General features: G+C 47.3%; 1 protein-coding gene across 8 annotated transcripts in view; it reads right to left on the bottom strand.

The window, feature by feature from the left end:
• The window catches only part of HPS1 (HPS1 biogenesis of lysosomal organelles complex 3 subunit 1), a 31,938-nt gene that overhangs the window by 4,212 nt on the left and 4,154 nt on the right, over positions 1-23,572 (bottom strand). For 3 of the 8 annotated variants that reach the window (XM_010389533.2, XM_010389534.2, XM_030940104.1), the window contains exons 4-17: positions 15,835-15,972; positions 15,472-15,614; positions 14,179-14,287; positions 11,023-11,183; positions 10,454-10,553; positions 9,682-9,780; positions 9,464-9,533; positions 7,181-7,230; positions 5,781-5,948; positions 5,504-5,683; positions 4,219-4,280; positions 3,171-3,305; positions 3,021-3,086; positions 1,781-1,925 (exon numbers count right to left, since the gene is read on the bottom strand). In XM_010389533.2, coding sequence (XP_010387835.1) covers positions 1,781-1,925; positions 3,021-3,086; positions 3,171-3,305; positions 4,219-4,280; positions 5,504-5,683; positions 5,781-5,948; positions 7,181-7,230; positions 9,464-9,533; positions 9,682-9,780; positions 10,454-10,553; positions 11,023-11,183; positions 14,179-14,287; positions 15,472-15,614; positions 15,835-15,972 — 1,626 coding nt within the window. Of the gene's footprint in view, positions 1-1,780; positions 1,926-3,020; positions 3,087-3,170; positions 3,306-4,218; positions 4,281-5,503; positions 5,684-5,780; positions 5,949-7,180; positions 7,231-9,021; positions 9,534-9,681; positions 9,781-10,453; positions 10,554-11,022; positions 11,184-14,135; positions 14,288-15,471; positions 15,615-15,834; positions 15,973-23,572 lie in introns of those variants that run through there. The other 5 variants (XM_030940108.1, XM_030940107.1, XM_030940106.1 and 2 more) reach the window with 3 other exon arrangements.

Below are 23,572 nucleotides of genomic sequence, written 5' to 3'. Positions count from 1 at the left end.
CCTCTCTACAATAAACACAAAACAATTAGCCGGGTGTGGTAGCATACACCTGTAGTCCCAGCTACTTGGGGGGCTGAGGCGAGAGGATCGCTTGAGCCCAGGAGACTGAGGCTGCAGTGAGCTGTGTTTGTGCCACTGCACTCTAGCCTGGGTGACAAAGTGAGACCCTGTCTCAAAAAATAATAATATTAAAATAAATAAATTAGTGAAATGATCATTCAGGCCAGAAAACAGCCAGGGACATCATTAACACAGGAGGACAAGGTGTGGTCTCCTAAATCCATCCTAGCGCCCTTCAGGCTGGGAACTGATGGTGGTCCAGGTGAGTGACCCTGTAGGATGTTCTGAGCCAGGGGTGAAGTCCAAATCAGAGCTCACCAAGGGGTCGGATGGAAACACAGGGCCTGAGAAACCACATGCCTTAGCTGCCCTGGGAATGTCCTCCTGCCTGACGCAGGGACCGTCACCAATGCTGCCAGGGAAGTACCCCAGGGAAGGCAGTAGGGACAGTGGGCTCTCTCCCACCTCTCAGGGCTGGGAAGAGACGCGAGGAGCCCGCTCCTCCACCCTTAGCGGGAGGGACAGGCAATCTGCTCCAAACTGCATCACTGTGCAATTACTAATTAAATCTGCCATGGATTGATTATACTTTTCAGGAAAGTAACTTGACAACACCCATGAATAACCTTAAAAACATTGCTCCCATCTGACTTAGTAATTCCATTTCTAGGAATCCATATTGGGGACATAATCAGAGATGGGGACACAGATGTATGTAAGGTGTATACTGCAGAATTATTTATAACAGCAAAAGCCTAGAAATAATCTGTATGTCTAAACATCAGGGAAATGGTTCAATAAATTATGTTACATTCACATGATGGACTATTACGGAGCTGCTAAAAATCATGTCTATAAAGAATTAATGGCATGAGGAAATGCATCTGATATAATGTGAAGTGAAAACATGGTAACAAAGTTGCACATACAGAGTGATCTCAACTACAACAAACTGCACAGAAAACCAAAAAGAAAAACGTACCAAGATAACCCCGACTGTCTCCAGAATGAGGGGCAAGGATGAAGATGGTGATGACGATGCTGCCAGTAAGTACTGAATGAACTGTATCTACATTTTGTACCACGTGCTATGCTAAATATTTGACACGTATCCTCTCATGTAATCTTCATAACTCTGTGACATAAATAGCACTATTTTTTCCTTCTACGGATGAGGAAACTGACACTTGGCTAAGTACTGCCCAAAACCACATAACTAGTGGGAGATGGGGCTGGGCTTCCAATACATGCCTCTGCCACCCAACTTCCCATCTTCCCATCTTGTTTTAAACATTAGAATACACTTCACTTGCCCCCCGCCGCCCCCCCCAAAAAAAGAAAGAACACACACACACACACACACACACGTACAGTTTTTTTGGACAGTGGCAGGGGTCCTCCCCCTACCAAAAATACAACTTTGCCATGAAAACCAGTCAGTTAAATAAGGAGAATAAAAGAATTTCCAGGGAATGCTTCCCTAACAGAAATCGCCTTGTTTTAAGTTCTGATGCCCATTTGATGTACCTTGCCGTGCTCTCCATTCTAGCTCATTCAACAAATACTTGTCGAGCATTTATTTATGCCGGCACTGGCCATTGCCTCTTCCGGCCTGCTGCCCAGCACACTCTGCTAGCCCCAGGTATGTGGATCACAACAGCAGGGACTGCCCAGTATTGGCTAAGGCCCACCCATCCCCACCCTGGGCCGGAATGGTTACCTTGGTTTTGACAAAGGCAGCCAGAGGCCCCTTGCCCAACTCCGACGAGGTCTTTTCACTGCAGTTGAGGGAAGGCGCAACCATCTGCCCGGTTGTGCGGTCCACGTAGATGAAGTGCACCAAGCTTGGGAAGTCTTCTAGGTAGGTGAAGGTCTGAGTTAAGGTGCTTACCAAGCCAAGAGCTAGGGATGACCTGCCTCTGTCCTCGCCCTGGACTTCTAGCTGTGCCCAGTCATGGTGGCAGGAGGGCCAGGACTGCTTCTCTCCAGCAGCTTCCATTTCAGCCAAGCCCCCGGTATCCTTGCTTCCTCAGATCCCCACTACCTCCCAGCTCCCCAGGCCTTGAAAAGCTGTAAGATCCTCAACGCTTGCACAGTTGACATGGGCCGTTCTGGCCCTACAGGAACATGGTTTGCTCAGTTCATCGTTTTCATGAGGGATGAATTTAAGTCAGACACACGTGAGGCTGGAATGTGAGCACAGCCACTTCGTTCATGAGTGAGCCTAGCTGACCGCCCAACCTATGCACCTCACTGTGACCTTGCTAAACCCTTACACTTCATCATGAGCGTTTGGAAGGCTCCCATTTGGGAGGGGAAGAGATATCCATGGAAGGGCAGCAGCTGGTGGCTAACGAGGCCCTCTGGCATCCTTTCACCTGCCACTGAGGACCTGCCTCAGGAGACTGAGGGCTGGACACTTCAGAGATGATGTGGGAAAAGCTGTTTTACATCAAGTTCCATGGAAAATCAGTATTCAGTGAAATTAGTGTTCCATAATAAAAGGGTCAAATAGTCTTAGGAATGGTTTTTGAAACAGGGATAAACATTTACTGTAGGCCTTCTCGGAGCCTTTACATGCCACTGTCCACTGTGATGGTCTAAGAAGGACATGGCCCTTTCAACCCAACCAGACCACAGGAACCCACCCCGTCTCCACCCCTTGTGGAATACCTATTACCATTTTGCCAGCTGGCAACACTGACATAAAGAGTCTTTATGGCTTTTGTGAATTAACTTTGGGACAGGAGGAATTCCTGTAATTTCAGCTTGGAATGTTCCTACAGACAAGGCACACGGGTCACTATGTCCTATTGTTTTCCTTCAGAGAGGTGGTGAGCGGCTGAGGGGTGGAAAATATATTCCCCTTCCCTGGGGCCCACAGTCCTTCTGGGAGCAGGTGTGGGGGCAGAAGACCCGAGAGGCGTGTTGGGCTGGCTGGGGCCCCGGCGTCAGGATATGACACCATGGTGATGTTCCTCCTGCTCTTCACCAGCAAGAAGTCCTTCCAGTCCATCAGCTTCTCCCTGCCGGGGGAAGCTCAGGCTGCATGCGGGAAGTACGGACCCCAGACCCTGCCCTTGCCATCCAGGGGGCCGCACCGCACTTACCGCATGAGCCTCTGCACTTGGTCCTGCAGGTGCTGAGGCAGGTGTGGGCCTCCCCTGCTGGGGGCTGTGGTCAGGAAGTTCAGCCGGTAGATGGCACAGAGCTGCCGCTTCAGCTTCCCACATGCCTGGAGCAGCCTGGGCATGAGAGAGGAGAGCATCACAGCAGAAGGGACCTAGGGGGACCCGTCGCCCCATGTGGACCACCTCGTTCCTGCACCCAGGACAGAGAGACCTGGGGACGCCCTCGCCCCGTGTAGATCAACCCGCTCTTGTACCCAGGAGAGACAGACAGACAGACAGACCTAGGAGAGCCCCTCGCCCCACGTGGACCTCCCTTTTCCTGCACCCAGGACAGACAGACCTAGGGGAGCCCCTCGCCCCTGTGTGGACCACCCCACTCCTGTACCCAGGACAGACACAGACCTAGAAAAACCCCTCGCCCCGTGTGGACCACCGCACTCCTACACCCAGGACAGACAGACCTGGAGAACCTCTTGCCCCTGTGTGGACCACCCCATACCTGCAGGACAGACAGACAGACCTAGGGGAGCCCCTCACCCCATGTGGACCACCCCACCCCTGTACCCAGGAAAGACCTAGGAGGACCCCTCTCTCCATGTGGGCCAACTGACTCCTGCACCCAGGACGGACAGACAGACCTAGGGAGCCCCTCACTCCATGTGGACCTCCCTCTTCCTGCATCGAGGACAGACAGACCTAGGGGAGCCCCTTGCCCCGTGTGGACCACCCTACTCCTGCACCCAGGATGGACCGACCTGGGGAGCCCCTCATTCCTAGGTGGACCACCCTGCTCCTGCTCCTGGGACAGACAGATGGAAAGACCTAAGGGAGCAGCCACAGCTGATCAGGCAATAGGAAGGAGCTTCCCAGCTTCTCTACATGGTGTGCCACATATGTGGGAAGAAATCTCCTTTCTTGAAATTATTTTGATGATAAACGATGTGCAGTGGTGGAGGAGATGCGGTCTCCCAGGGAACAGTCTGCCTGGGCACATGACCCACCCCTTGTCCTAAAGCCCACCACTTACTCGGAGGAGGATCCAGGCTCACTTTTGGAGAAAGCCTTGGCCTTAAACTCCAGCCAGGTGCTCTGTAAGGAAGACAGGTGGCAGGTTTGCATCCCCACCATGTTTCCAGTGAGGTCCAGGCCAAAGGCCTTCCCAGATCAGGCTCTGAGAGGGCACAGAGCCCCCAGACAAATCTGCCCATCTGGCCAATGCAGGCTACCCTGGCAGGCCCCACCAGCCCCCTGCAGACTTCAGTGTGCCATGTTCTAGTCACTCAGCAGCATTTATTTAAAGGGCAGTTTCCAGGGGCTCACTGTCTGATGGGCGCAGACACGTACAGTAGCACCCTCACAGTGACCAGGCCAGCCCCTCGGGGTCGGTGGGCACACATAGGGCAGGGGCTGGGGTGTGCAGAGGAGGTGCTGCTGCAGGAGCTGGGAGGGCATGGGGTGGGCATGGGGTAGCCATGCAGGGGGCGGCCTCACAGGATCTCTATAAAGCTGAAGAACTTGGTGGTCTAGTGAAAGGGCTCCTTAGGATGCCCTGAGGCACTGCGGGATGCGGCACTGCCTCTGCCTCCGTGAAGAGGAACCTGGGTCTGGGGCATCAGCTGCTTGCTCTGTCTCCTCCAGCCAATCCTGCAGCCTTAAGACTGACAGGCACTCCAGCCACAATGGGTCCCAGCTCCTCAAACACCCAGGCACTGCCACTGCTTAAACCCAGTGTCAACCCCCACCCACCTCACTGCTGTCCAGGCCCTGATCTGGGCTTTGTCAGAGCACGGGGTGACGGCCTCTTTCTACTGCCTGCACATTCTCGCGTGTCTCCTGGTCTCAGCTCCCCACCTGGGCCCTAAGCTTGCTACGGGTAGGGTGGGGCCATGACTTGCACATCCCCGTGTTGCCCTGTGAGCCCGGGTGCCTGGCCCCGCTGCAGGAGGAAGCCCGTGACGGGCGGATCCCTGGCCTGCACTTGCTCACTGCATCCAGGCTCTGGCTCCACTGCTCATAAGCTGCATAATCTTGGCCAAGCTAAAACTTATCTAAGCCTTAGTTTCCACACCTAAAAAAGGGGAATTATAATTCATGTTCTGCCAAACACACATAAAAAGATTCTGAAAACCTAAAAAGCAGCTAAGTTTTCGTTATCATTTCATAATAGGGAAAACAAGGATCATAGGCCTGGTGGAGGTGCAGCCTGGACAGGAACCCAGGCCTGCTGGCCTCTCAGCTGCGGTGGACCCGATGGACCCTGCTGTCAGCCCTGCCCCTTCCTCAGGTGGGGAGGACTGGAACTTGGGTCTCACCTGAATCTCCTGTGCCCCTCGATTCTTGACAAACTTGTCCATCCTCTGGCGCAGGTCTCCCACAAGGGGCTGGGAGCGCAGGGAGGCCCCGGCCTCCGGCCCTTCCTTTAGCTTCTTCTCCAGCATGGCGAAGCCATCCATCAGCTGGGACAGGACCAGGGCCAGGGGCGCGCTGGGGCTCTGAGGGAAAGGGCCGAGAGGAGAGTGAACAGGGCTGCCCCTGGGGAAGCCGTGCCAGCCCCAAGCGTCACCAGGGCAGGGTGAGGGGCTCTCCTACCCTGGTCAGGAGCACCAGGTTGATGCCCGGCCACAGGGGCAGGCAGTACATGGTGTGGGGCACTAGGGGGCAGTAGCTTTCCTTCACGTTGGCATCCAGGAAGATCCTTCTAGGGCTGGAAGGCGCAGGGCAGTGGGGAACCAGCGTTTGGAGGGTGTCCTCCGCTATCTACAGAGGAAGAAGAGTTGAAGTGAGAGGTGGGATCCCTAAGTCGGACCCACCCATTGCTGCCCTATCTGTGAACCATAAGAAATAAACATTTTTAGCTCTAAGAAACTCCGGTTTTTAAATCCCTGCACTCTGCTGAAACTGTCCTCGCAGCTCCAGTTCCGCTGTTGCCCCTCTCAGCTGCTTCTGGACCTTTCTGCCCAGATTCCGGCCTGGATGACAAGCAGGGCAGTGGGCAGGGGCAGAGGGGCTGGGTGGTGGCACAGAGAGGACAGAGAAGGCAGGGAAACACACTTGTGGATGGGGAGTGCACATTTTCAACAGATGGAGGTACTAACGTTCAACATTGTATCATTTCAATCACCCTCAGAACATCCCAACAGCCACTCAAATTGGGGAAACTGAGGCATAAAGTGACCAAATGAGCAAGGCTCCAGCCTTACAGAGGGATCTGAGTAAGAAAGCCTTTAGTTCTAAAAATTATAGAATTAAGGAAATCACGAGAGATGCCACAAAAATTCCTCTTCAGTATTATATATAACAGCAAACACTGGACACAATGATGCGATTGTCCTGGGCATTTGTTAGATAAATAACATATGCATGTGATGGACTCCCAGACAATCATTACAAACCACACTGTGAGACTGCTTAGGAAATGGAAGAATTTTAAATAAAAAAGTATAATGAAGCATGTTAGCATCCAAATCTGATTTTAAAAATACACACGTGTACATATGTCATGTGTGTATGTGTGTGTGTGTGTGTGTATGTGTGGGTGTGGGTGTGTGTAAAGTCACAGGAAAAAAAGACTAGAAAGAAATACCCAAAGATGTTAATCTCATTTTGAGGACAGAATTCAGAGTAATTTTCATTCCCTTTTTTATAGTTTACTTTTGTATTTCTCAATCTTTCTGCAATAAATATACACGCTCACTTAAAAAAAATCAAAAATTCGATTGGACTTTCACTCCCAAGAACAATGGAGCTGAGGGACAGCACCTGGGGGAGGGGAGGGGCAAGTTCACCACCCCTCACAGCCTGTCCCCAGACCCTGCCTCTGCGCTGAGCTCTGGCACCAGGACAGGCACCTGTACTGACCAGGCCTGGGGTGGGCCGGAGGAGGGCTCCCATGGGTAGAGTGACCCTGGAGGCGGAACCCTCAGAGCCCCCAACACTTACTGCAGCATCTCAGATCAGCTGCAGCCCAGGCAGACACAGGAGAAACTCACCTGAAGGGCTTCCATGGGTGGGGTGCCCCCCTCCAGCCAGATGGTGCTACCTGCAGGCCACAGGTAATAACATAACGATGTAAGTATCATGAGATGTAAGCAATGGCTCAATAGCATGGGGTAGGGGGTCCAGGTGTCCCCCACAACCTCCGCCCTTGGCTGCCAGCTCCACACAGGGGTGGTAATGTGGCTGGGCAACACCCCTTCATCCTAAGTTGGCAGGCACAAGGTGAACTTTGCAGTACCAGGGCTGAGGTGGCCTGGGCCTGGAAGAGAAGCTGACCCTCCCTTGCTCCCTAATCCCCTCCTTGTTCTGTCCCCTGTATTCCTTCAGACCTCAACCCGCCCCTCAGGAGTCAGCACACACAGTCCACCTTTGCGCACTCATTATTCAACCAGCAAGCTCTTACTGAGTGCCTACTGTGTGCTGGGAATTGAGGTGGATTTCCTTCCGAATATAGCGTGCAAAAACCTACTGAACTCACCACATATCTGAAATATTATGTCTGTAATAATACTGCTACCTCTTATATTTCATTGCAAACAACCCTCATTTATAATCATGTTCCTCTGGGGGAAATGTGTTCCTAGTCTTAAACACCTGATTTACAAATGGATGAGTGCAACCCAAGCCATTTGTAAGTTGTTGAGTTCTGTGCATAGTGGAACAACATTATTTTTTACAGTTCTGAGGCATAAAAACCACTGTCGAGGGAGAGGGACTGGGAGGAGGACAGTGATGAATGACGAAGGGAGCGGTAAGAGGAACTTCGGAGATTACCCAGAAGCACTGCTTCTCAACAGGCCTCAGGCTCATTGGGAACTCAGAGAATCTGAAGATAGCTAGGAACCCTCACCCCAGGCACTGCACAGGCATGGACGAGTTTGCACACCGTCTCGGGGGTCCTGGGCTTCTAGCTAGTCCAAGGACCTAAAGTTAAGAGCATCTAACCCAGTAGTTGTCAACCTTGGCTACACATGACAATCATTTGAGGACCTTTACAAAATCCTGATGCCCAGGTCAACTGAGTCAGCATCTCTGGGTATAGGCTCAGCTTGAATGATTGTTAAAGATCCAAAGGTGAGTTCAATATGCAGCCGGGGGCAAAGCATGCTATAATCTAAATCTGTGCACAGTAGTGGTTTGCACCCGAGGCACGTTGGACTCACCTGGGAAAATTTCCTAGAAGTAATCACACCTGGGTCCCAGGCCCACAGACTGTAACTTAATTGGGCTGGCTGAAGCTGCCCGGTGGTTCCAATGTACCAGGGTTAGGAGCCACTGGTTAAAAGAAGCCACATAATAAATTCCTTTCAAATCCTAGTCCCCAACAGGTTTCTCCTCCTGAAACCCTCGTCTTCTTTCTTCTATCGGATGATGTGGATGGACCACAGGATCCTTTTTTTTTCCCTAAGAACTTCAGAAATAAATGTAATGCTCATTCATAGTGACCACAACAGTCTGGATTTTGGTTTATCTACTTCTCTAAGCAAGGTTGTCTATTTTTTTGTAACATTTTGAATATTTGTAGTTCTTTTTTGTTTTTTTTTTGAGACAGAGCCTTGCTCTGTCACCCAGGCTAGAGTGCAGTGGCATGATCTTGGCTCACTGCAACCTCCACCTCCCGGGTTCAAGTGATTCTTCTGCCTCAGCCTCCTGAATAGCTGGGATTACAGGCACCTGTCACCATGCCTGGCTAATTTTTGTATTTTTGGTAAACACAGGGTTTCGCCATGTGGGCCAGGCTGGTCTCGAACTTCTGACCTCAAGTGATCTACCCGCCTTGGCCTCCCAAAGTGCTGGGATTACAGGTGTGAGTCAACACACCTGACCCATTTTGAATATTTATAGTTTTTTTTATTGTTTACCCACATACTTTGGAGAAACAGGTAAAGTATAAACTACAGAGGCTGAATATTTATATTTTAGAATGTATTGAAATGAGATGATTATTACTTAATTTAACTTAATTTTTAATTACAAAAAAGAAAGATGAGTCTGAGAATGCATGTTCAAAAGTTTTAAACGATGATAATCAACTTGTCATCAACAGCATTAGGGATCAGTGGAGTGGTCTTAACAGTCCTTGAGTTCAGGCTGGAGCTGGCAGGGAAGATGGGGAGTCGCAGACAGCACCCTGTGTTCTAGGAACACGGGTACCTGCACTCATGTCTTAGGAGGCGCAGGGTCCACTGAAGCCTAAGACAAACGTCCTGGGCTGCTGATTGCTACTGCTGCAGGCAGCTAGCTGTTGTTTCCTACTGCTTCCCTCCAGGCCTCACCTGAGCTCTGATCACCAGGGGAAGGAGCTGGTGTGAAGTACTCCTCAGGGAGGGAGAAGCTGTCTGTCTCCTGGAATGGAGAAGGTGGCTCAGGTTGAGAGGCTCTCCCAGCTGGCTCAACCCTGTCCCTGCTCTCCCGGGCGGGGCAGGAAAGGCCTGGTTGCCTGCAGAGGCCAATCCCCTCCTGCCCCTGACTCCACGAAGTACACAGCACACACCGTCTCTGCGGAGCTCCCCCTGGTTGGGCCTGTGGAGTGAGGGCTCCATGCCTGCTGCACGGGGATGTTCTGGCTGCTCCGGACCCTCCGTGGGGAAGGCTGTGCAGGGCAGGGGAGAAGCTGGTTAGCTCCTATCTGACCTGGCTCCCTCCACCCCTTCTGCCTCCCAGCGCTTCACAGAGAAGCCCCCACCCCTCCACCCGTTCCGGGTGCAGTCCTGGGTGTGCGGTCCTCAGACTTCCCAGGGATTTGATTCTAGGCAGTCTGTTCTATGGAAATTCCAGAAATTCCAACACACTGGTATCCAACCCACCACTACCCCTGGTGATGAGGTCAACAGCGATGATGGTGGCCAACACTCACTGAGCATTCACTATGCCCCAGGCGGTGCTGGGTTCCGTGGGAACCCCGCCTTTTGTCCCTCCAAACACCCCTGAGAGGTAGATGCTTTGTTATTCCCATTGCACAGATAAGGGCATTGAGGCTCTGGGGATGCAAGTATGAGCTCAGCTCACACAGCCAGGTGGTGAAGCTGGGTTTCAAGCCATGGCTGACTTGAAAAATCTGCACTTTGAACCCACTGGACCATGTGCACTCCAGAATTCCCCTTACATCTGAAAGCAGTGGGAAAGAAGTCACGCCCAACCACACACCCAGAATTGTGACTTAGACAACATGGAGTCCCCAGGGGGAGCCCGCCCACCACTTTCCAGGCAGGTTTTCTGAACCACTTCCCCAAGGCCTCCCTCTGCCCAGAGAGCTGCCCTGAGACCTGAGTGTCATCCTCCACTGTGCTCTCGCTGGGGTAGAGGTCCTGAACCAGGAGGATGAGGACGAGCAGGTCGGCCGGGCGCAGGGAGCTGGCACTGTGGCTGCAGACATAGGAGCACAGCCACCCATCAGCACATGCCCAGCAGGAGATGGGGCAGGCAGGTTAAAGGAGTGTAGAGCCTGGCCCCTGCCCTCAAGGAGCAATGTACTTAATCCTTTCTGGAGACGGGCAAGGCACAAACACAATTAATTAACTCATCAAATTTTAAAGTAAAACTTGGTTGTATAGAACAAAGAAAAGAAAATGATTTAGCAGTGGGAAAGCACCAGGGACTAAGAACAACACAAACGGAAGTTCTAGATTGGGACTGTAAGACAGTGTTCCAGGAAGGAATGATACAGAGAAATGAGTGAGCTGAAAAGGGTTGAAGAATCAAATCTGGGAAGGTTTCAGGCTTCATGGAGGAGGTGATTCTTGGCTGGGCAGGTGGTGCTTTTCAGGCAGAGGGAATAAGGGGAGTGGGGAGGCCAGGGAGACTTTAGCCACCACACGCCGGACCTTGAGCTCACCTAGAGTAGAATGCCAGCAGCTTGGAATGCACGAGCAGGAAGGCATGCAGGGCCTCCTCGCCGCCCCGCTCTGGGCTGGTGTTGATAGCCTGGATGACGTGCCGCTCCAGTGCCTCTATGCACAGCTCACAGAGCTGGGGGTGAATCAGCCGCTCCAAGGCCTGGCCAGGGCAGGCAGGGAGAGAAAGCCATATCACCAACCACCTTGCCCCACTCCAGGCCCTGGGCTAGTGGGGACATTCACTGTCCACACTGAGCTTGGACTCTGCACCAGATACTTGGAAACAGGGGGACTAAGACCCACCAGGTCCCAGCCTTCCTGAGGCTTACCATCTGGTCACTAGACTCCAGTGGATAAGGCAAGGCAATATACAAGGAAATAAAGTTAAGTGCCATTTGTAAATAAGCACCAAGTACAAAATACACAGCACTGGGCTAGAGAGAAATAGCAGCGACCTCCTTGGGTAGGGTGTCCAAAGAAATGTCCCTGAATTAGGTCACCTTTAAACTAATATCTAAACAACTGGATGGCCTACCAGAGAAAGAGGGAGAGAGAGAACACTGCAAGTCAAGGAAACAGCATATTCAGAGGCTCTGAGGAGGGGAGAGAGTTTGGAATGGTGATGTCCAACAGAAATAAAAGGTGGGCCCTATGCATAATTTAAATTTTTCCAGTGACCACATTAAAAAAGTAAAAAGAAACAGTGGACATTAATTTTAATGACATATTTCATTTTACTCAATATATCCAAAATACTATCACCATATGATATAAAAGCCTTATTAATGGAATGTTTTACATTCTTTTTTGTGCTAAGTTACCAAAATCTGGAATATATTTCACAATTTGCACTAGCTGTATTTCAAATGTTCAACAGCCACATGTAGCTAATGACTATCATATTGGACAGATCTAAATACAGAGTTTTCCTGAAACTTAAAGAAGTTTCATGTGACTAACACTCAGTAAGTGTGGACAAGAGAGGCATGAGATGAAGCTGGAGTGAGATAGGCAGCGATAGATCACACAGGGCCTGGTAGGCTTGGGAAGGAGTTTGGATTTTATATTAATGGCATTAGGTCACCTCCTACAAGAAGTCTTTCCTAATGTCCCAGAAAGAGTTAACCATTCCATCTCTTGTGTCACCATGGCTTTTGATGAAAAACCTAATATGGTACCCAGGATTCTTTTTTTTTTTATTTTTTTTTTTATTTTTTTTTGAGACGGAGTCTCGCTCTGTCACCCAGGCTGGAGTGCAGTGGCCGGATCTCAGCTCACTGCAAGCTCTGCCTCCCGGGCTCACGCCATTCTCCTGCCTCAGCCTCCCGAGTAGCTGGGACTACAGGCGCCTGCCACCTCGCCCGGCTAGTTTTTTGTAGTTTTTAGTAGAGACAGGGTTTCACCATGTTAGCCAGGATGGTCTTGATCTCCTGACCTCGTGATCTGCCCGTCTCGGCCTCCCAAAGTGCTGGGATTACAGGCTTAAGCCACCGCACCCGGCCAGGATTCTTTATTATATCTTTTAGTATACACATGGCTGATTTCCCCTCAAGGGCAGTGAATGTGTCTTTATTCATCTCTTTATTCCCATGGCCTGGTACACCTCTTAGCATATAATAGGTATTATATGTTTATTGGAAGAGTGAATGAGTGGGGGGTGTGAGAATGAATTCCTTCAGATCTATTTTCCAGCTCATTAAGTCTCCCTCTAGCTATGTCTCATCTGCTATTTAACATATCCCTTGAGTTTTTCATTTTAACAACTATGTTTTCATTTCTAAAATATTTGTATGGGTTCTTTTTCAAATTTGCTTGGCCAATTTAGAGTTTCTTCTTATTTTGTGATTCTACATTTCATATATTTAAACATTTCATAGTTATTTTATATTCTATACTTAATAGTTTCAATGTATCAAGTGCCTTGGGATATAAATCTGCTGGTAATTGATTTTCCTGACTCTCACTCATGGTGGCTTATTTTCTTCTATATCTGATTTTCTTCAGTTGTGAATTCACATTTGTTTGATCGGTACCTTTCCTGCTTTAGCAGTGGTTTTCAAAGTGTGGTTCCTGGACCAGCACAATAAACAAACAGCACCTGGGAATTTTTTAGAAATGCAAGTTCTAGGGCCGGGCATGGTGGCTCACACCTGCAATCCCAGCACTTTGGGAGGCCGAAGTGGGCAGATCATGGGGTCAGGAGTTCCAGACCAGCCTGACCAACATCGTGAAACCCCATCTCTACTAAAAACACAAAAATCAGCCAGGTGTGGTGGCATATGCCTGTAATCCCAGCTACTCAGGAGGCTACGCAGGAGAATCGCTTGAACCTGGGAGGCGGAGGTCACAGTGAGCCAAGATCGCTCCACTGCACTCTACCCTGGGCAACAGATCAGACTCCGTCTCAAAAAAAAAAGAAAAAGAAATGCAAGTTCCAGAGCCCCCATCCCAGACTTGCTAAATGAGAAATGCTGAAAGTAAGGCCCAGTAACCTGTATTTGACAAGCCCTGCAGAGGATTCTGACACACACTGGAGTATGAAAACCACTGCTTGCAAGAGAATTTGGTTTACCTCTTTAGGAAGCCAAGGAGTGCTACTGACCAGCAGCCACTTTAGTTTTTATTTTTAATTTTTTAGTTTTTTATTTACTAGGCTTTATAAAAGCACCAGCAGCCACTTTAACTTTTTGGGGCTAGGTTTAACCTAGAGTTGCAGGCTCAGCTCTCCTATGCTGCTGCTGGCCCAAGGCTGTTTACTGGCTGTAGTGCTGATATCATTTGCACTCGGGGCAATCTTGCCTTTAGTGCTGTGTTTTTCTCCACTGCTTTCCCCTCCAGTTCCAGCTCAATATAATTTTGTGGGAGGAGGAGGGAAGGGTTGAAGGAACTGTCTTCAAAGATTTCTGTAATTTACGGTGAACCCAAAAATTACATTAAAAGTCTGTATTATCCAGGATCGAGCTGTTTTACCATGGGAAAGCCCATCAGAGTACACAACCCTCCATATGGCCACAAAGAACAACTCTCTCTGAATACATGAGTTTCAGGGGCTGCTTGTGCCTTCACTCATTAGGGTTAAAACATGGTCTTAAAGCTGGATGCCCCCTCTGACCTGACAGCTCCAAGTCCTGAGGACTCCCACGCCCAGTAGTCACCTCCACGGCGAAGCACTGCTCCTGCTCCCGCAGGTGGCTGTAGGTCCACAGCAGGCTCTGGAAGTGCTCCCACAGCTGGACACGCTGCCCCAGGTCTGGGGGCCGCAGCCTGGGGGCAGAGCCAGAGAGGGCGGGAGAGATCACGAGAAAGCTGGTCTACCCCATACCCAACCGAGGGGCCACAGTCCCAGCTAAGCATCAGAGCCTGGTGAGCCCACGTGACCTGCCCACACAGCTGGGAAAGGGGGCCAGGTTTCTGGCTGAGCTCTAGCTGTGGAGTGGGGTGGGATAGGCACGGAGCCAGAAGGCAGGCAGCTAAGCAAATCACCTCACTCCTCAACCTCTGTCACACAAGCACATGTCATACAAAGCCAGCTAGAGAGAGCCAGGGTGATGCTTAAGCTTCCCACACAGAGGCCACTGAACACAGAAAGGTCTGGTCCATCATCAGGGTCCTACACAGGGTTGCAGACATCTCAGATGCTGGCAAGGTCTGCACTAGCCAATGTGGTTCATGTAACAGGCATCCACCACCTGTAGTATTTGCCACTGAAACCATGACCTATCTGGGCTAAAATGACTCATGAAACAGTGTTTGTGCATTTGAGAAATGCCTCTATATGGGTAGTTGCTCACATTGCTACAAAACTCTAAAGTCCCAGAGTTTCACGCTCTGCAGCTTCCTAATCCATCTTAGAGAATCAGGGGGTGGTGATACCATGAACTTCTCTTTTCTAGGTCTACATTTCAACTACAAGCCTTTTCTGGGGTCCCTCCCACCTCAGTGTATACTCTGAACCATCATTCCCTTTCCCCAAGTTCTTTACTGTGGGCCCAGAGACAGGTTTTAGGGTCTGTCTCCTGAGAAAACCTTTACGAGACTGTATGAGTGTGCACGGGCTTGTGTTTTTCTGGAGAGACAGTCTGAAGCTTGAGAAGCCAGAGAGGACTAGCTCAGACCAGATTTGTAATGACGGGCGACGATGTTGGGAGAATGGAAAGAGCACTGGACTGAGAGTCTTGAGCTCAGATTTCCAGTTTGGATGTGGCCAACCACCAGCTGGATGACCCGAGGCAAGTGAGTTCCATTCTCTGCTCTGTTTCACCAGATACAAAGTCAGAGGGTCAGACCAGATTATCTCCAAGGTTCATTTGAGCTCTGTTTCTCTGAACTAGGGACCCAGCTGAGGGCAGTGTGTGAAAAATGGCAGCTTCACAGGGGCTAGGCACACACTGCCTGGTCCAGCAAGGGTGCTCGGCAAAGGACAGAGGGGACCAGCTTTGAGGACTCACTCCTTTCGGATAAGCTGACCGTCCACAGTCACCAGCCCGAAGTGCACTTCGAACAGGTACTTGAGCACGTATAGCTTCCGCCGCAGGTCGCCCTCGCTCTCAGTGTGGTCGCCATTGATGGCAATGAACAGGCATTCTCCAAACTGCAGGCACAGGCAGGCCAGTGTCAGCCAGCCCCCAGGGCACTCCCTTCACCTGCCCTAGTCTCTGCGGACAAGCCAGGGAAGGCTCGGGTCCCAGGGGGGTTTGATAAGATGCCGTTTCTGCCTTCTAAAGGAATCTAAAGCTCCAGATAAGAGAGGCCTGTGGACTCCCCATCGAGCGGAGGGAAGAGGAACATGGGCCCCAGAGCTACAGACTCACCAGGTGAAGGACATATAGGGAGTTGCCGTTTTCTGTGGAGAAGCAGGTGTAGGTGTCTGAGAGCTTCTCCAGCATCGTCATGGAGGATATGATGACCGGGGCTAGGAGGGTGCTGAGCTGGTCCTCCAGGGCAGGGAGCTGCAAAAATGGGGAAAATATCACAGCTTAGAGTGGGCCAGACAACAGGAACAAAGGAAAGGACAAGACCAGGCCTTGATATCAAGGGTTCCATAGTGTCAGACCCTCCTGGGAGGGTATCACTGTCCTGGTAGGGAGGGGGGCAAAAAGAGACTGCCGCCAACACTTTGGGCAGTGGTTAGGAAGAATGGGGAGGGCCAGCTGGGTAATGGTGCTGTTTAGGCTCTGAATCTGGAAGGAAACATTAAGGAATTGGGCCTCATTACAATCGTGGAACGTGGGGAGCACTGAACAGGCAGCTGGAAGGAAGTTTGCAGCATGTACCAAAGTCTATGCTGTTTTTTGCAATAAGTCTACTTTGGAAAATTTGTCCTAAGGAAAATGATCAGAGATTAGGACAAAGACACATGCACAAAGATGTTCACTACTGCATAATTTATAATAGCAAACAACTGAAAAAAAATATAAACATCCAGGATCAGGGAAATAGTTAAATAAATAGCAGTACATCAAAATTATGGAAAAGTCTATAGTCACTTAAAATATTAGAGTGTTTCTAGGCCAGGCGCTGTGGCTCAAGCCTGTAATCCCAGCACTTTGGGAGGCCGAGACGGGTGGATCACGAGGTCAAGAGATTGAGACCATCCTGGCTAACATGGTGAAACCCTGTCTCTACTTAAAAAAAAAAAAAAACAAAAAAACTAGCTGGGCGAGGTGGCGGGCGTCTGTGGTCCCAGCTACTTGGGAGGCTGAGGCAGGAGAATGGCATAAACTCAGGAGGCAGAGCTTGCAGTGAGCTGAGATCCGGCCACTGCACTCCAGCCTGGGAGACAGAGCAAGACTCCGTCTAAAAAAAAAAAAAAAAAAATTAGAGCGTTTCCCATATGTTCTCACTCATAGGTGGGAATTGAACAATGAGAACACTTGGACACAGGAAGGGGAACATCACACACCGTGGCCTGTTGTGGGGTGGGGGGAGGGATAGCATTAGGAGATATACCTAATGTAAACGACGAGTCAATGGGTGTAGCACAGCAACATGGCACATGTATACATATGTAACAAACCTACACTTTGTGCACATGTACCCTAGAACTTAAAGTAAAATATACATATATATATATATATGAGTGTTTCAATGACATAGAAAATTCCTCTGACACAATGTTGTAGTTAAAAATAAAACAAGAATGTGAATTCATAGAAAAAAAATTAAGTATTGATAAAATACTGAGAAAGCCATTTTATTAAAGTTACTTCTGGATAGAGGAATTAGGAGTGATTTTTTTTCCTCTATTTTTAAGTATATTTCTGTACTTTCCCTATTTTCCATAACAAGCCTGCATTGACTTTGATAAGTTCTTCCTCCATCCATTCTCTCAGCTCGCGGAAACAAGGAACAAAACAAATACGAACAAAAAGGAACTGGACAAGTTTGTTGCAAATGTGTGAATAAAATGGGATAAAGCCAGTGGAACAGTTACAAATCAAATTCTCCATAGTGGAAAGAAAAGAAAGGCAGATTTCCCAAGAGGATTTCAGGAGACGTGAATGAAATATGAGGGAGGCACGGTACTAACTTGGAGCTAGGGAAATCTACAAGGAGCTGAGCAAGACCTTGCCTTGAAAAGATGGGCAACTGGCCAGTGGGAAGGTGCAGCATTGAAATACAAGTGGGACACAGCACTATGGAGTAGGTTTTCCTGCCAACATTCAGGAACCAAGGACTGTGCCCAGCTCCCACAGTCTGTCTGTCAAGCTTTCACAGTGGCTCCTACTCATCGTTCTGGTTCCAGCTCAGATTGTTTTTTTTTTTTTTTCTGGCCACCTCAGGCCACCAACCCCTGCCTCTGTCACTCCCCATCCCATACCCCATTTAACTTCTCCAGACTATTTGTCACTACCTGAACTCATGGTACTTATTTGCCATCTGGTTCACTGTACAACGTCCTTCTTTAGACTCTTAAGTTCCATGAAAGCAGGGATCATGTTGCTATGTTCACTGCCTTACCCCAAGAGACTGGCACATGATAGGTTCTCAATTAATATTTGGTTAATGAATACCCCCACAGATAGGCAAGAATTCAATAAACAGGCAAGAATTCAAATATTTGCTGAATTATTCATATACCACGATTTTCTTGAACAAATTTTATTAATACAGAAATCACTTATGAATCTAGATTTTGATAGAAACTCATCTTAAAAGCAGTATAGTCACGTACTGAAGAGCAATGTTTCGGTCAGCAACAGACCACGCACGATAGTGGCCCCATAAGATTACACAAAGATTTCTGCTATACCTTCTCTATGTTCATTCAGATACACAAACATTTACCATTGTGTTACAACTGCCTGCAATATTCAGTACAGTCACATGCTGTACAGGTTTGCAGCCTAGAAGCAACAGGCCATACTGTACAGCCTAGGTGTGTAGTCGGCTACACCATCTAGGTTTGTGTAAGTACACACTCTGATGTTCACATGACAAGGAAATCACCTAATGATGAATTTATTATTAATGGAATGTATCACCATCATTAAGCAAGGCATGACTGTAGCTTTTTCTGCAGGAACAGAACTTTTTTTTGGTGAGGGGATGACATGGTCAGGCTTTGTGTCCCCACCAAATCTCATCTTGACTTGTAATCCCCATAATCCCCACGTGTCAAGGGAGACCAGGTGGAGATAACTGAATCATGGGGTGGTTTTCCCCAGGCTGTTCTCAACTCGTTCTCATGAGAATGAGTGAGTTCTCACAACATCCGATGGTTTTATAAGGGGCTCTTCCCTATTTTGCTTGACACTTCTTCCTGCTGCCTTGGGAAGAAGGTGCCTTGTTTCCTCTTTGCCTTCCACCATGAATGTAAGTTTCCTGAGTTCTCCCCAGCCATGCTGAACTGTGAGTCAATTAAACCTCTTTATAAATTACCCAGTCTCAGGCAGTTCTTTATAATGGTATGAAAACGGACTGACACAGTAAATTGGTACTCCAGGTGTGAGGAGCTACTATACAGATAACCCGAAAATGTGAAAGTGACTTTGGAAATGCATAACAGGCAGAGGTTGGAACAGTATGGAGGGCTCAGAAGAAAACAGGAAGATGTGGGAAAGTTTGGAACTTCCCAGACACTGTTGAATGCTTTTGAACAAAATTCTGATAGTGATATGGACAATGAAGTCCAGGCTAAGGTGGTCTCAGATGGCAATGAGGAACTTATTTGGAACTGGAAAAAAGGTGACTTGTTATGCTTTAGCAAAGAGACTGGCAGCATTTTGCCCCTGCCCTAGAGATCTATGCAACTTTGAACTTGAGAGAGATGATTTAGGCTATCTGGTGGAAGAAATTTCTAAGTAGCAAAGCATTCAGGAAGTGACTTGGGTGCTCTTAAAAACACTCAGCTTTATGCATTCACTAACAGATGGTTTGGATTGGGACTTACCTTTAAAAGGGAAGCAGAACATAAAAGTTTGGAAAATTTGCAACCTGATGATGCAATAGAAAAGAAAAGCCCATTTTCCGAGGAGAAATTCAAGCCTTGGCTGCAGAAATTTGCAAAAGTAATGAAGAGCCAAACGTTAATCACCAAGACAATGGGAAAAATGTCTCCAGGGCATGTCAGAGGTCTTCACAGCAGCCCCTCTTGCCACAGGCCTGGAGGCCTAGTAAGAAAAAACTGTTTCAGGGGTTGGGCCCAGGGCCTTGCTGCTTTGTGCAGTCTGGGGGCATGGTGCCCTGCATCCTAGCCATGGCTAAAAGGTGCCAACATACAGCTCTGGCTGTTGTTTCAGAGAGTGCAAGCCCCAAGCTTTGGTGGCTTACATGTGGTGTTGGGCCTGTGGGTGCACATAAATCAAAAATTGAGGTTAGGGAACCTCCACCTAGATTTCAGAGGATGTATGGAAATGCCAGGATGTCCAGGCAGAAGTTTGCTGCAGGGGCAGAGCCCTCATGGAGAACCTCTGCTAGAGTGGTGAGTAAGGGAATTGTGGGGTCAGATGCCTCCACACAGAGTCCCCACTGGGGCCCTACATAATGGAGCTGTGAGAATAGGACCACCATCCTTTAGCCCCCAGAATGGTAGATACACCGACAGCCTGCACCATGCACCTGGAGAAGCTGCAGACACTCAACACCAGCCTGTGAAAACAGCTGGGAAGAGGACTGTACCCTGCAAAAGCACAGGGGTAGAGGTGCCCAAGGCCTTGGGAGCACCTCTTGTATCAGTGTGACCTGGATGTGAGACGTAGAGTCAAAGGAGATCATTTCAAAGCTTTAAGATTTGACTGCCCCACTGGATTTCGGACTTGCATGGGGCCTGTAGCCCCTTAGTTCCGTCCAATTTCTCCCATTTGGAATGGGAACATTTACCCAATGCCTACACCCACATTGTGTCTGGGAAGTAACTTGTTTTTTATTGTACAGGGTCATAGGTGGAAGGGACTTGCCTTGTCTCAAGTGAGACTTTGGTCTTGGACTTTTTGGTTAATGCTGGAATGAATTAAGACTTTGGGGAACTGTTGGGAAGGCATGATTGGTTTTTAAATGTGAAAGGGACATGAGATTTGGGAGGGGCCTGGGCAGAATGATATGATTAGGCTTTGTGTCCCCATCCAAATCTTATCTTGAATTGCAATCCCCATAATTCCCATACTCCTCATATGTCAACAGAGAAACCAGGTGGAGGTAAATGAATCATGGGGGCAGGTTCCCCCATGTTCTTGTGATAGTGAGTTCTCATGAGATCTAATGGTTTTATAAGAGGCTCTTTCCCCTTCACTCAGCAGTTCTCCTTCCTGCTGCCTTGTGAAGAAGGTATCTTGCTTCCCCTTCGCCTTTTGGCATAATTGTAAGTTTCCTGACGCCTCCACAGCCGTGTTCAACTGTGAGTCAATTAAACTTCTTTCCTTTATGAAGTACCCAGTCTTGGGCATTTCTTTATAGTGGTATGAAAATGGACTAACACAGGGGAGATAAAAATGTTTGGTGTATATAGAGTATAAAGGAGCATACTCATATATTACTTGGTGGAATTATAAAGTAGTACAATATCTTTGAATGGCTTTTGACTCAATATTTTTATTTTTAGGAATTTGTCATAAGGAAATAATCTGACATGAGATAAAATTTAAGCACAAATGTTCCTTAAAGCAAGAGTGATATAGCAAATTAAGAGCAAAATATTTGTCCATATGAGGAAAATGGTTAAATAAAGGATGATACACTGATTCATGTACTGGAGTATAATGTTTCCATTAAGAATTATGCTTCTGAGACTATTTTAGAAAATAGAAGGAATATCTTGATATAATGGCAAGTGAAAAAAAAAAAAGCAGTAAAACTGTAAATGTGGTATAATCCCAATTATATAGAAAAAATAAAGACCCAAAGAAAGTATATTAAAAAGCTAATAGCTCTGGGTAGTGGAATTACAGGTCATTTAAAAACTATCTCTTTGTATTTCCAAATTTCCTACAATTAACTCATGTTATTTATATGACAAGAAAAGAATGTGTTGCACATTAACAACAAGAAAAAAAAACTTTAAAGACAACATTTCCTTTACACTACTCATTTTTAGGAACTGAAAATTCAGGACTTCATTCCTTTGCCAGGTTTTCAATAAAGAGGAAGAGAAAGGCCACTAAATAATTTGCTTCTTAAGTTGACATAGTTGTAACAGTAGTTTAAAAACTGAAATACTTAAAAAGTCTTACTTTAAATATTATATGTATTGACTGTTAAAAAATAAAGTCTAACAAAGAGTTAGCTTAAATAAAACCACTTGAATGTCTATCTCTGATATCTTGTGTTTGCCTAAAGACTGTGATGAGAACATGGGTGACATTGATGATAAATGGACCCCCTGAAGTGGAGTTGGCTCACTCATTGGCTGGATGATGAGACCCCTTAGAGCAGAAAGGGCAAGACAGGCCACCAGTCCATGCTGCTGCAGAAACATAAGAACACCTTCCACTGCATCCCCAATAAAAAACATTTTTAACCCAAAATTAATTGGGAAAACATTTTCACAATAAATTACTCCTTTAAAATATACAGTGTAAATTATGTAAGTGAAAAGGACAAGTATTTCTGAGTTGTAACGTTAAAGTGTTAAACTGGATGTCCACATGCAAAAAAAAAAAAAAAAAATTAACTTCAATCCATAGCTCGCACGACATACAAAAATTCAAAGTAGATCATCAGACCTGATATAAAACCTAAAACTATAAAACTTTCAAAAGAATATGTAGAGAAAACTTTTTGTGAGTTGGACAAAGATTTCTTAGATATAACACTAAAAGCATAATCCATAAATGCAAAATGGACAAACTCGAGTTCTAATACTTCTGCTCTTTGAAAGATACCACTGAGAATATAAACACAAGCCACAAACTAGAAGAAAGTATTTGTAAAACATGTATCTGATAAAGGACTTCATCCAAAATATATTACAAGCTCTCAAAACTCAGTAAGAATAGTAAGAAGAAACAATCAACTCAAATAAAAACTGCACAAAACATATGGCAAATAAGCACATGAAAAAATGCTCAAAACCATTAGTCATTAAGGAAATGAAATGTAAAACACAGTGAGATTCTAGTGGACATCTATTAGAATGGCTACAATTAAAAAGACAGACCATAGCATTGGTGAGGATATGGAGGAACTGAACTCTCAAACACTACAGCTGGAATCAAAAATTATACAACCACTTTGGAAAAGTCTGGCAGTTTATTAAAAAGTTACACGTACACGTACATGATCTAGCCATTCTACCCTAAGTATCTGTCCTTGGACGTGAAAGCATCCATGTATACATAGACTTGTACATGCATGTTCATAGTTGCTTTATTTGTAATAGTCAAAAACTGAAAATAACACAGATGTCCATCAACAAGTAAATGAATGAACAAATGGTGGCATCCTGATCCAATAGATTACTGCTTAAGAAAAGGAATGAACTATTGATACATGCCACAACACAGATGAATCACAAAATAATCATGCTGAGTGAAAGCAGTCAAACCAAAACCAAACTAAATCCAAGCACATACTGTATGGCTCCATTTATATAAGCCCATATAATACAAACTAACCTATCATGACAGAAAGCAGATCAGCAGTTCCTACGGGACGGGGATGGGAAAGAAAGGATTACAAATGTTTGAGGTGGTAGATATATTCCTTTTATTGATTGTGATAGAATCGTAGTTATATATACATATCAAAGCTTACCAAGTTGTGTACTTTAAATATGTGCAATTTATGGTATGTTAATCATACCTTAATACAGCTATTAAAAAATTAATGTGTTCAGCTTACGTTAAACTTTTTCATTTTTTTTTTGCTCTGTCGCCCAGGTTGGAATGCACAGGCACAATCTCGGCTCACTGCAGCCTCTACCATCTGGACTCAAGTGATCCTCCCACCTCAACCTCCCAAGTAGCTAAGACTACACCTGGCTAATTTTTGTGTGTTTTTTTTTTTTTTTGTAGAGACAGGGTTTCGCCATGCTGCCCAGGCTGGTCTCAAACTCCTGAGCTCAAGCAATTGGCCCATCTTGGCTTCCCAAAGTGTTGTGATGACAGGCGTGAG

Source organism: Rhinopithecus roxellana, chromosome 11, assembly GCF_007565055.1.
Source record: "Rhinopithecus roxellana isolate Shanxi Qingling chromosome 11, ASM756505v1, whole genome shotgun sequence".
NCBI classification, from domain to species: Eukaryota; Metazoa; Chordata; class Mammalia; order Primates; family Cercopithecidae; genus Rhinopithecus; species Rhinopithecus roxellana.
This window is presented reverse-complemented; position numbering and strand designations above follow the sequence as displayed.